General features: G+C 45.7%; 1 protein-coding gene and 1 long non-coding RNA gene across 4 annotated transcripts in view; one reads left to right on the top strand and one right to left on the bottom strand.

Moving 5' to 3' along the window:
- The first annotated feature begins 1,284 nt into the window (after positions 1 to 1,284).
- LOC133239861 (uncharacterized) lies at positions 1,285 to 11,763 on the top strand. The gene is made up of 2 exons (XR_009734010.1): positions 1,285 to 1,720; positions 10,918 to 11,763. It is a non-coding gene; the product is annotated as an uncharacterized LOC133239861 (long non-coding RNA).
- The window catches only part of TRAPPC11 (trafficking protein particle complex subunit 11), a 39,158-nt gene continuing 38,132 nt past the window's right edge, over positions 11,185 to 12,210 (bottom strand). For all 3 annotated transcript variants that reach the window (XM_061404131.1, XM_061404132.1, XM_061404133.1), the window contains exon 30: positions 11,185 to 12,150. In XM_061404131.1, coding sequence (XP_061260115.1) covers positions 12,106 to 12,150 — 45 coding nt within the window. In that variant the 3' untranslated portion in view covers positions 11,185 to 12,105. The remainder of the gene's footprint in view (positions 12,151 to 12,210) is intronic.

Below are 12,210 nucleotides of genomic sequence, written 5' to 3'. Positions count from 1 at the left end.
ACCAGGGAAGTCCCTCCTTCTCACGTTTTGACAAAAGTCATTGGCATCCCTCGTGTGGGGATACCAGCGTTCCAGTCACCCTCACGTTTACAAGGAGCTGGAAACAAGAATAACGGGCACAGTTGAAAACGCTTGAGTTTTGGTTTTGGCTTTCCCATGTCTCAAGACTTTGTTGGGTGGGACTTGGAAGTTTCGAGGGGCCAGACAACAGCTGTGGCCTGTGGGTTTCGTTGTCATTTTTAGTAAATAACTGGATTGGTAGTGAGGAAATGACAAATGGGCATGGGGTGGGTAAGGAAGGAGTTCTCCTGATAGATTGTAAAAGTGAGAAGAAAAGAAGAGGGAGAAAGGATAAGAACTAAGAAAGTAAAGGAAAGAGAAATCTGAACACCTGAGAGGTTTTCAAATAGTAAGTCTACAGTTCATCGCTATATTTATTGATATCAATATTTACTGGTTCCTTCTAATGTGTCAGGAATAGTTCTAGAAGTGAGAGACAGCGCAGGGAATAAAACCTGTCTTTTGGGCACTTACATTCTTGTGGTTCTGCTGGAAGGCCCATTTAGGGTGCTATGGCAAGAAGGAAGCTATTGGGTCCCCTTTAGTTAAGACTTCGCAGCTCTTTGGATCCCTTTGACATCGTCCCCAAGGTCAGTGACCTAAATCGAGACCTGCCTCCTACAGTCCAAAAGCTGAGGCATGACAGAGAAGTTCCCCAGCCATAGAGGATTGGAAATTGGAAGAGAACCAATTCAATGAACATGTTGCCAAGCAACAGATCAGAGTCACCAATATCCTGAGGAATCTTCTGGGTAAGAGAAAAGCATCGTGGTTATAACAGCAGTGGGGGTTCATCTGCTTCTTCCTCGAGTGGCCACAAAACAGGAACCAATCTGTATCTTCTACAAGATAGAGTGTCTCCAGCAATCTACACGGGTGCTTCTCGTGGGTATATTGGTAAAGTATCACCAGGTGTGCCCACCCATGGACTCTCTTCCCACTGGGCCTGTGACACTGTCTTTTTGTTTGTTTGATAAAATTTTTCATTTTTTTTCTGATTAGGAAAAAACCTTGTCTACTGTTGAAATCACTGTAGAACAGATAGGTAAGATTAAGAAAATTAAAATCACCTATCATCCAATAAGCCAAAAGTAGAATTTGATGCATATACTTCTGGTGTTTTTCCTTTGAGTATGTATTTGTATTTTTGTGGTGTTTGACAAAACAAGATCAGATCACACACTGTTTTGGAACTTGCTTCCCCCCCCCCCCCCCGCCCCGCCGCCCCACAACACTATAACAGCAACCATTTTCCGTGTTATTAAAGTATTTCCCTTTGATCAGACCTATGTATCTGGATAAAGGTGATTTCACCAGGGAGGAGGGCCCTTCTAACAAAGAAAGACTTGTCCGTGAGGGTTCAGGCCCCACTGAGAGCTCTGCAGATCTGCCAAACCAAACAGGAAAAGAGAGAATGCAGGCGGGACCTGAGTGTAGCTGTGCTGGCGTCTGCAATGCAGGCCACGCTCCCTTCCAGGAGGGAACATTCCTGGGGCACCTGTGTCCGCTGCCCTCCTCCCCTGGCCTCTGTCGACTGAAAAAAGATGCACAACATGAGAGTTGCCAGTTCAGTTATAATTGGGGCAAAATGAGGACTGCAGACTGGAGACGGCGCCTCAGATAGCTCTGGGAGACAGCTCCAAAGAGGCAGGGGGGAAAGGTCAGTATATATGTGATTTTGGTGCAGGGGAATACATGTAATCAAGCACATATTTTTCCCAGAAGGTTTCTACTAGTCTCGTGAAGCTTTGCTAGGTCACGAGAAACAGTCCTCACCATGAAGGATTTTAGTGCTTTTCTAGATATGAGGAGATACAAGAATTGGGCTCATAAAATTAGTTCCTGAGCATAGCTAACTCTCTGAAGACCTGTCCTTCCAGTTCACCCCAAACACAGAGTGCCTCCTTTCTGCTCTCCGCCCTCGGCCCTTCGGGGGTGTCGGAGGTCAGCAGTAGCACATGATTTAATCCTTGTAGAGGGAGATGGCGAGCCCCCACGGCAAATGCCAGTTTGCAGCTGACACCCGGTTCAGATACTAGCCACTTGCCTTCTGGACACAGAGCTTCTCCACTCTTCTATCAGCATCTGAAGCGGGTGGGGGTGAGCTGGGAGCTCGGGAAGGCCAGGGTGTTAGGACACTCGGTCCCTACATCTGCGGGTGGCCTGGAGGTTCTAAACTGGACACAACCTCTGTCTTTCTGGACTATGATACCCCCTCCTGGAAAGAAAAGGTAGATTTAATAGGGCTCCACACCCTATGTGGGCTTGGCAAAATCCTTAGAAGCCTTTTTGCATTCACTTTGAAAACGCCCCCAGGGGCCTCTCTCAGCGTAGCAGCAGGGCCGGCTTTCTGGAAGGGGCTGCACCATGTTTAAGCCAGGGGTGATCCCACTAGGGTGAACGTCCGTCTAAAATGCACTAGGGGTCCTCACGCTGGAGCCCAGCCTGGTTGCCGCTGCAGCGGTGGCATCCCTTTAGCTGCATCCTCGCATCCCTTCAGCGCGCGCTGCGGGGGAGGCAGGGACCCGGGGGTGCGGGGACCCGGGGATGGGGGACGCGGGACCAGGGGTTCAGTGGACCTGGGGGTGCAGGGACCCGGGGATGGGGGGACCCGGATGTGCAGTGGACCCGGGGACGCGGGGACCCGGGGTGCAGTGGAGGGGAGCCTGCGTGCGTGCGTGCGGAGTCCGCGCTCACGCTCCCAGCCAGGGTTTCTGCAGGTCATCCCAGCAGGTACAAGAAAACCTTTTCGCTGGCTCTTCACAGCTGGGTTCCGATTTTAAAACATAAAGGCGCCTTGTCCTGAAGTCACCCAGCCTGTCTAACCACTTTGGAAATTTCTTTCTGCTTCGAAGAACTCGGAGTCAGTCATGCGACAACCGTCCTCCTGCGTCCTGAGCTAGCATTGTTCATGCACTGAGCCTCTCGCAAGGGGCGGCCCTGGTTTCATCTTCTGGGAGGCAGCAGGTGGCAACACTTGAAAAGAAAGGTTCAGCTTGCCCAACCCGCTCAGACACACTTGACTTTGAAAACAGCAAATACTCTACTACCTGATAGAGGAAGAATGATTAACCTGAAAAATAAAACATCGTGGTTAATGGTTGTAAGTGGGCATGGGCACCTACCCCTCCTTTGACCAAACTTTAGTCAGGCTCCTCTGGGCACCTCTGCTCAACCAGGTCCAACTTGGGCTTCTCTGCCTGTCTGTGGAGAATCCAGTTTGGGCAAGAATCCTGCTAAATCAGGAGGAATTCCCCACCTTGGTACCTGACCATCTCCGCTGCCTTCAGCAGGCATTCTGTTGAGTTGGTCTAGCAAAAATCCCTCTTACCCCCTAGGGTTTGCCTCAGCAATAAAAAAAATTTCCCCAGGTGGCTCAGTGTTAAAGGATCCACCAGCCAATGCAGGAGATGAGGGTTCGATCCCTGGGTTGGGAAGATCCCCTGGAGAAGGAAATAGCAACCCACTCCAGTATTCTTGCCTGGGAAATCCCATGGACAGAGGAGACTGGTGGGCTACAGTCCATGGGTCACAAAGAGTAGGACATGACAGAGTAACTAAACAACAACAGATTTCCCATCCACTGATGCCCACCGGCTCCTTGCCTTCAAATCCACACTCATCTCTGTCAGAGTTGAATCTGATCTCACTCCCCTACAAAACCCCTTTGCAATAGCCTCTCTTGAATAAGTCTGGCTAACTGTCATTAACAAGTATCCCAAATAATTTTTTAACAGTATCTGCATCTGTGTTGAAAGAGCCACCATGCTGTGATAATCGGTTTTCAAAGAATTCATAGAAAATCCATTTATTAAACGTCATTGAATCTTTCCTCTGTATCAGTTTCTTGCACTAATTCCTCTAGGGAATCACTTGGAACCTCTGTAATATTGATTTGTAGTGTGTGGTTGGCCCAGGTTTACAGAAGTGATTGTCTGACAAAAGTTTATAGAAGTTTTCTTGTTGGTCTCATTCTTACAGCTGAAGATTCCTTGTCAACTCTACTTTTCAAAGCAGAGGCTTTACAGGGGTAAACACAGGCATAAGAATCCCTCTGGGGACCTCCCTGGTGGTCCGGTGGTTAAGAATCTGCCTTCCAAGACTGGGGACATGGGTTGCATCCCTGGTCAGGGAACTAAGATCCCACATGCCATGGGGCAACTAACCCATGCACTGCTACTGACCCCACACTCTGGAGCCCATGCCCAGTAACCAGAGAAGCCCAGGCACCGCAAGAAGACCCAGCATAGCCAAAATGAAATAAAGTTTAAAAAAAATTAAAAAAAGAATCCCTCTGTTCAGATGAAGCCAGATGGAGGGCACTGGGTGTCCCTATAGAGAAGGTGATAAAGCCACCAAAATGTCAGAAAGTCCTCACACCAACTCCCCTGTTTTGCAGTCTTTCATTTACGTGATTATTTCATAAGAAGAAAGGAGAAAAGGAGAGGACCAGTAAACCAAAACAAAAACCAAAGTTCTTGGTTAACAAAGAGTTAGTTAAGGCACCTCTCATTACCCTGAAAATTATAAAGAGAAAGAATCAAGTTATTAAAAATTCTTTCTTTCCTATAGGAACTATTTATTAGAGTAATTACATAGACCTAGTAGGTGAGGGGGGGAAGAATGCTTCTCGACAGCATAATTCTAGCCAATAAATGCAGGCCAGTATATTAAAATTATATTTTGCAACTTCTAATTAAGTGACTGATTCAGACAATTGCCATTGATGGATGTTTAGCTGAACCTCATAATGAAGGGATTAGGCCGTCATCCTGTAAGCCCACTGATCCATTTTAGCATCACTAAAAGTGAGGCAATCAGGTCTGTGTGGCAATAGATATGCAGCAGATCAACTGTGAGATATTCTTTAAAAAAAAAAAAAAATGGGGCAAGGTAGGTAGAAAGGGACTCAGGCAGGCTTTAAACCCTAACTCCTAGTCCACAGGAAATCCAGGGAAGAGAGAAACAAGCCCAGTGACACCGTGGGAAGCAACCAGCCAACACCAGGGTGTGGACTTTACAAGACACTGATCCCGTTTCTTCCACAGGTCAATGATAAGGCATAGAAGTGGAGAAGGGACTGTTACAGTAAATGAAGCTCGAAAAAGCCTTGGGGCATAATTAAACATAATGATTGACCTTGTTAGGATGCTGATTGAAACAAACCAACTCTAAAAAGACTGCTTAGTCCATTAGGGAAAATTGAACATATATTGTATATTAGGCAACTTCTAAAGTGACTGCCTGGAGAATCCCAGGGACAGCAGAGCCTGGTGGGCTGCTGTCTATGGGGTCACACAGAGTCAGACACGACTGAAGCGACTTAGCAGCAGCAAAGTAACTGCAGCCATGAAATTAAAAGACGCTTACTCCTTGGAAGGAAAGTTATGACCAACCTAGATAGCATATTCAAAAGCAGAGACATTACTTTGCCAACAAAGGTCTGTCTAGTCAACCAGTGGCTATGGTTTTTCCAGTGGTCATGTATGGATGTGAGAGTTGGACTGTGAAGAAAGCTGAGTGCCGAAGAATTGATGCTTTTGAACTGTGGTGTTGGAGAAGACTCTTGACAGTCCCTTGGACTGCAAGGAGATCCAACCCATTCATTCTGAAGGAGATCAGCCCTGGGATTTCTTTGGAAGGAATGATGCTAAAGCTGAAACTCCAGTACTTTGGCCACCTCATGCGAAGAGGTGACTCATTGGAAAAGACTCTGATGCTGGGAGGGATTGGGGGCAGGAGGAGAAGGGGATGACAGAGGATGAGATGGCTGGATGGCATCACTGACTCAATGGACGTGAGTCTGAGTGAACTCCGGGAGTTGGTGATGGACAGGGAGGCCTGGTGTGCTGCAATTCATGGGGTTGCAAAGAGTCGGACACGACTGAGCGACTAAACTGAACTGAACTGAAGGAATTATTGGCAACTTATTAGATGTAATAATATTATTGCATTGTATGTTTTTTAAGTCCTTTTATTTATGGGTGAAATTATTTAATAGGGGGATAGATGTGGGTCCAGTGCCATGTAGACAGTAGAAAGCAAAGTATTAATGGTTACAGAGCTGAGTAGAAGCATGGAGGTGTATTATAGCCTCTTCTCTTGTATATGTTTGGAAATTTTCTCTATAAAAGAATAAAATGAATTAAGTGGTAGGAATTACAAGCAGAGAAAATATTGTAAATGTAGTCTGAACAACTTGTAGGCACTAACACCTCTGATACACACATGAGCTATCCTGTGTTTAAACAATATTAAACACATCTTGAATGTAGGGCTCCCTACTGTTTCCTGGTAAGTTGGGTATTTGGGATTCAGTCCTTTGTGGAGACTATGGTTTTTCATTATCACCCAGGGTCAAACATTTTTCAAGCTACAACTCTTCAATACTCTAATGAGAGCATTCTACAACTAACAAGACGACAGACTTTGTTCAAAATTATCAAATTCTAACAGAAAAAGCCCTGCTCTCCAGAAGCAACAGTGCTGAAGAGCAGCGAGCATTCTTTCCGTTTTCAGAGTTTCATTCCTCCCCTAATTCTCTTATCACTGATTGCGAACCTCTCGGGTAGGGAAAACAAAGCCAGCCTGTCTACACTGAGAGAGCTTGGCATGCGAGGAGGTGGGCAGGAGCCGACACCAGCCAGCACCCCTTCGTCACCTTACAAACTTTTATGTTCCCAAAACCCAGCTCCCGTAACATTGTTGGTTCAGGGGCGATGGAAATGCATCCCCTACAGGAAAAACTCCCAGTAGTTTCATTAGGGACACGGAAGCCACTCCCGTGACACTCCAGGAGTCAGCCCCTCCTCTCGGCTGCTTCCTCACTCACACCCTATAATCACCTCCACTGGGCTTCCTCTCTACCTTGAATCTTCTATGAATTTTTTTATCATGGAAAATTGCAGACATATCCAAAAGTACAGCCCCCAGGCACTCTTTACCTGCTTTAAAGAATGATCAACGATTTTCAGATCTTGTTTCATCTACTTCTTGCTGACCTAGGTTGTCTTCCGGTTTTTGATGTTGTTTTCTGGAGCATTTTAAAGCCATTCCCACACATCTCATCACTTCACCGGTCTTGTGCCCACTTCTATTGCATTCATCGCATGGCAGCATCTCGTGCTGGACTGGCAGTCCTCAGGAAGATTCCTTTATGCTTTAGCTGCTGACACAGAAACTGGCTCATGGCAAGCACTCTGAACACTGGGAAGTCAATGTGTAATTAAGGGCAACAGCGTTGCTGCTATAGACTTAAGAATAGGTCTCAGTCACAGAGTGCGCAATGCCTCAGTCATCAAACCCGTATTTAGCCAAAGCTCATTTGTTTAGGAGCAAACACTGGCAGCCTTAGAGCGGTGGCTGCGTAGTGTGGAGGTTCAGCAAGTGGGCTCTGCAGGCTGCTGCTGCTGCTGCTAAGTTGCTTCAGTCATCTCTGACTCTGTGTGACCCCAGAGACGGCAGCCCACCAGGCTCCCCTGTCCCTAGGATTCTCCAGGCAAGAATTCTGGAGTGGGTTGCCATTTCCTTCTCCAATGCATGAAAGTGAAAAGTGAAAAGTGAAGTCGCTTAATCGTGTCTGACTCTTAGCAACCCCATGGACTGCAGCCTACCAGGCTCCTCCGTCCATGGGATTTTCTAGTCAAGAGTACTGGAGTGGGGTGCCATTGCCTTCTCCGCTGCAGGCAGAGGGCCTTGATTTGAAACCCAGCTCTTCCACCACGTGTCATGTCATTGGCTAAGACAGGTTGCATTTTCCAAAGATTGCAGTGAGCTCTCCTGTCCCCGCTATTCTTCTAGGATGTGACCATTTCCCCAGCAAGAGGCAGGGTTCACGTTCTCTCCTCTTAAAGGTGGATGGGCCTGTGAGCATTGTGGAAGTGACGTTCTGTGCTACCCAAGGCTAGGTCGTGGAAGGGAATGAGGCTTCTGTCTTCCTGGCTGCACCAGCCACACCAGAGCTCTGTGCCGCCATGGGAGCAGCCAAGCGTTCTGAGACCGTCATGCTGTGAGGAAGCCCAAAGACCGCCTGCAAAGGTCCTGAGACTACACGGAGAGACGCCTGGCTAACCCCATGCGGCTGCAGCCTCCTTGTTCTCACCCTCCTATTTCCTCCTTCACCGACTGTCAAACGAACAGCTGCATGAGTGAGCCCAAACCAGAACTGCCCAGACAAGCCCTTCCTCAATTCCTGACCCACTGACACCATAAAAAATGATTGTTGTGTTGGGCCACCAAGTATTGGGATGATTTGCTGTGCAGTGATAACCAGAACGTCGGGCAAGTTACCTTCTCTGTGCCTGCTTCCACATCTTTAAAATGGGGATGATAATAATAGTATCTACTCCACAGTGGGCTTTTTTGAGTATTAAACAAATGAGGTTAAGACCAAAGATCACCTGGTACTCTGTTCAGTTCAATTCAGTTGCTCAGTCGTGTCCGACTCTTTGTGACCCCATGAATCGCAGCACGCCAGGCCTCCCTGTCCATCACCAACTCCCGGAGTTCACATGACTCCACGGAGTCGGTGATGTCATCCAACCATCTCATCCTCTGTCGTCCCCTTTTCTTCCTGCCCCCAATCCCTCCCAGCATCAGAGTCTTTTCCAATGAGTCAACTCTTCGCATGAGGTGGCCAAAGTACTAGAGTTTCAGCTTTAGCATCATTCCTTCCAAAGAACAACCAGGATTAATCTCCTTTAGAATGGACTGGTAGCCCTCAATAAATACTGGCAATTATCATTTGGGAAACATACATGGTTTATGTTTGTTATCCTGGCCAACCTAATAAAGGTTATCATTTCCAAGTTCTCACATGCCAGACAGGCTGATACATTTGAGAAGTGTTTTCCATAAATGAGAAACCAGCTGCAAGGTGGCTATGAGTTTTGCATTCTCTGAACGACTGGGGAGAAACTAGAATTTAAAGCATGGCTCAACCTATCATTTGCATGGTATATGTCACCGGAAACGCAGGCGTGCCTGGCAGGGCTGACTCTGGTAAAACACGCTTCAGAAAGCAGACACAAAAGGCCCGGTGAACACTGTCTCTTTCGCTCTCAGGCGCAAGTAAATTGAGTGGAAGGGAAAGTTTCTCACCAATTTGACCTTGGAAGAGAACTTGAACATACTTAAGCCAAGAATTTCTTTTCTCGTGCGTGAAAACATGGGGCTTTACACTCGTTTGGCGAATTGTATGCAGCCCTTCAGTAGCTGTCTGAGAATGGCATCGTTGACTTAAGTACAAAGACGATGGTGGCCACGGGGCTCACTCATCAAAGGATGGCTTGAGTATCCCTTGTTGGAAATGTTTCAGAACACAAATGCACAGCAAGAGCAAGTCACATTTCTGTTTGCTATCACATATTCATTCAACAATCTCTAATCACCAATGTCGCTTCCTGAAAATTACAGTCGTTACCATCTATTCTCTCAACCGGTAAATAACACAATCCATCTTAAGCATTTTTTTTCTTACCTAGTGTAAAAAGTACAAGGAGTTGGGACACTTTTGGTGCCTTTTCTGGGGTTTTAGGTCAAGAGAGGAAGCTTCAGAAAGGTACATGTGGAGACCACATCGGCGCTCCTCATTGAAAGAGTGAGTTTAGCTTTCCCACTTGTTTCTTCCTTGAAAGCACCCCCTCTTTCTTTGCAATGCCAATGTGGAAATTACAGCTCAGAATTCTTCAGAGCTATTGTTAGGGACAGCATCAAGAAGAGAGGCTTTTCATATTCTGGGTGGAGTTATGAATGGGCCATGAAAGAAATGACTGAATGAGAACAAAAGAATCTTTTTTTCAAGTAAGCTGAAGACATTAAAAAAAAAAAAAATCCATCTAAGAGCCATGATCCCATGATCCCATACAGTCCCTTAAAAAGAAGAATTCAAAGATAAGGAACCTAATACTTCATGAGGAAAACTGAGTTGAAGTTGTAATTTTAGGATCATAAAAATATAAAATGAAGCAAACTGGAAATTATTTTTATTCCAAAGACATTACCGTCCCCATCCTCTTGGTAACACTCCACACTGATTAAAAACCAGTGCTTACTTTCAAGAATCAAAAAGCAAACTTTAGTCACTCCCCCAAAGGCCAAGTTTTAAATGCTTTATTTAAAAATGTGTCCCCCTGAGTGGTGCATAGTACTGGTAAGGAGTAGTAGTGAGACCCAAATGGTGACACAGGACTCAGAGAGGAGACAGGAGCCTCTCAGGAGGGACACAGGGGCTGTGGCTGAAGCAGAGGCTCCACGGGAAAGGCTCCGCGGTCCTTCTGGACACTTGTAACCTCAGTGAGTCAACGGCTCCTGCAATGCTGTGATATCTCTGTCTGGGGAACCCAGGCAAGATCACTATTTCATGTATTTCTGAATTAAAATTTGCTGTAATTTAAAATAAGTAAATGGAATACATTTGCAGTAAAATGAACGACATGGAGGATTCCTGGTTGAGAAAGGATTACGCTACTGAGGGAAAGCGCAGGCCAATTTATGTGGTGTATTTGCACTCACAGAGATCACACTGACATCAAGGCTAGTGATGCTAAAGTGAATGCCAGAGATCCATGTGTCCTAACATGCCCTGGGTACTTCGTGTCTGACAATGGCGGTGTACACACAGGAGACGTTTATTATGTGAGTACGGCATCAGATGCACCTTTGAATTTTTCAAACTGCAGGTTACATCCTGTTAGTGAGTCATGAAATCAATTCGTTACACCAGGAACATCTTTTAACAGAACAGAGTAGGATATAAAATAAAAGAGCACAGAGAAGACATTACTTCATGGCATTTTTGTTTACAGTCCCTCTTGTGTTTTTAATTTTTATTATCCTCATATCATCCATGTCTTCCAGGTAAGAAGCTGAGACACACAAAGGGCAATGTGAACAAAGTCACCAGAGCTGGGACTTGGCCCTGGGACGATCCGACAAGCTCCTGTGGTCTCCACCTGAGCAGCAGGGACAACAGGGAGCTCAGATCCCCCCAGCGCATCACAGCCCCTGGCTCCGGAACACACCCCCCACCACACACACTTCTGCAATGGTGTTTCCCAGCCAAAGCCGCTCCACAGAGAAGCTATCCAACAAGCTCAAAATAAATAAAAGGTACACACAAGCATGTCTGAAAGAGAAAGTTATTTATTTACATCATTCTTTTCCTTTTTACAACTCCTATACTTTTAAATAAAAATTTCTGGACAACAGGGGAGTTTTAAATTAAGATATTTTAACAGAGGATTTTCACAATATGTTTTTTTATGTACATGAATTTTCAAAAGTTTTAAACAGTTCTTTTCAACCTACACAACATAACTAAAAGCTCTAGAACTTTAGATTTAGACCTTGCATCTTTCTCTAAAACTTTCAGTTTAGGAGATTATGCTTAGCATCTTGCAGTTCAGATCCTGACAGGTGAGGATCTGGTTTATGAACCTGCTTCATAAATGAACCAAGCAACTGAACCTATCTGAAATGTTTTGGTGGTAAGCAAAGGTTATTTTTTTTTAGACATCTTAAACTGCTTTCATTAAAACTTTTTGGAAGTTGTCTCTGTCAGTCCCGTGACTGCTTTCTAGTTTCTGTGTATGGACTCTGAACATACGTTAGATGCATGAAAACAGATTTATTCTATCTCTGGTTTAGCCAACTCTCAAAGACACCCACGGGGGTTCCCAGCTTTCCGGGGCAGACACTGGTGCACGGCTCCCCTTGTCCAGGAGTATTTCAGAGACTTAACTTTCCTTGGCTACTGCACATACAAAACCCCATTACTGTGAAGATGCCCATGTCCACAAAATGACTTTCAACAAAAACAAAGGGTTAACACCCTTTCACATCACGCTGACAGATTTCAAATATTTATTAGTCAAACTAGAAGATTTTCCTAATATTTTAGCATGACTTCCTCTGAAGACTTGGTGTAACATCCGTTAAAAAATAGAGAAGATTAACCTGTACCATGATCAAGTACAGCTCACCAGGAAACAATCACACAGTTCTGCCCAGTTTCTCCCTGAGAATGGCTGAGGCCCGTCCTGAATCTCACGCAGCCGCGATGGAGGCGTCGTCCATGAGCCGGCCCTGTGGCTTTGGAGGGGAAAACAAGGAGGGTTTGCAAGGTAAGAATGACCACAGAAGCGCTGTTAA

Source organism: Bos javanicus, chromosome 27, assembly GCF_032452875.1.
Source record: "Bos javanicus breed banteng chromosome 27, ARS-OSU_banteng_1.0, whole genome shotgun sequence".
In the NCBI taxonomy this organism is placed as follows: Eukaryota; Metazoa; Chordata; class Mammalia; order Artiodactyla; family Bovidae; genus Bos; species Bos javanicus.
This window is presented reverse-complemented; position numbering and strand designations above follow the sequence as displayed.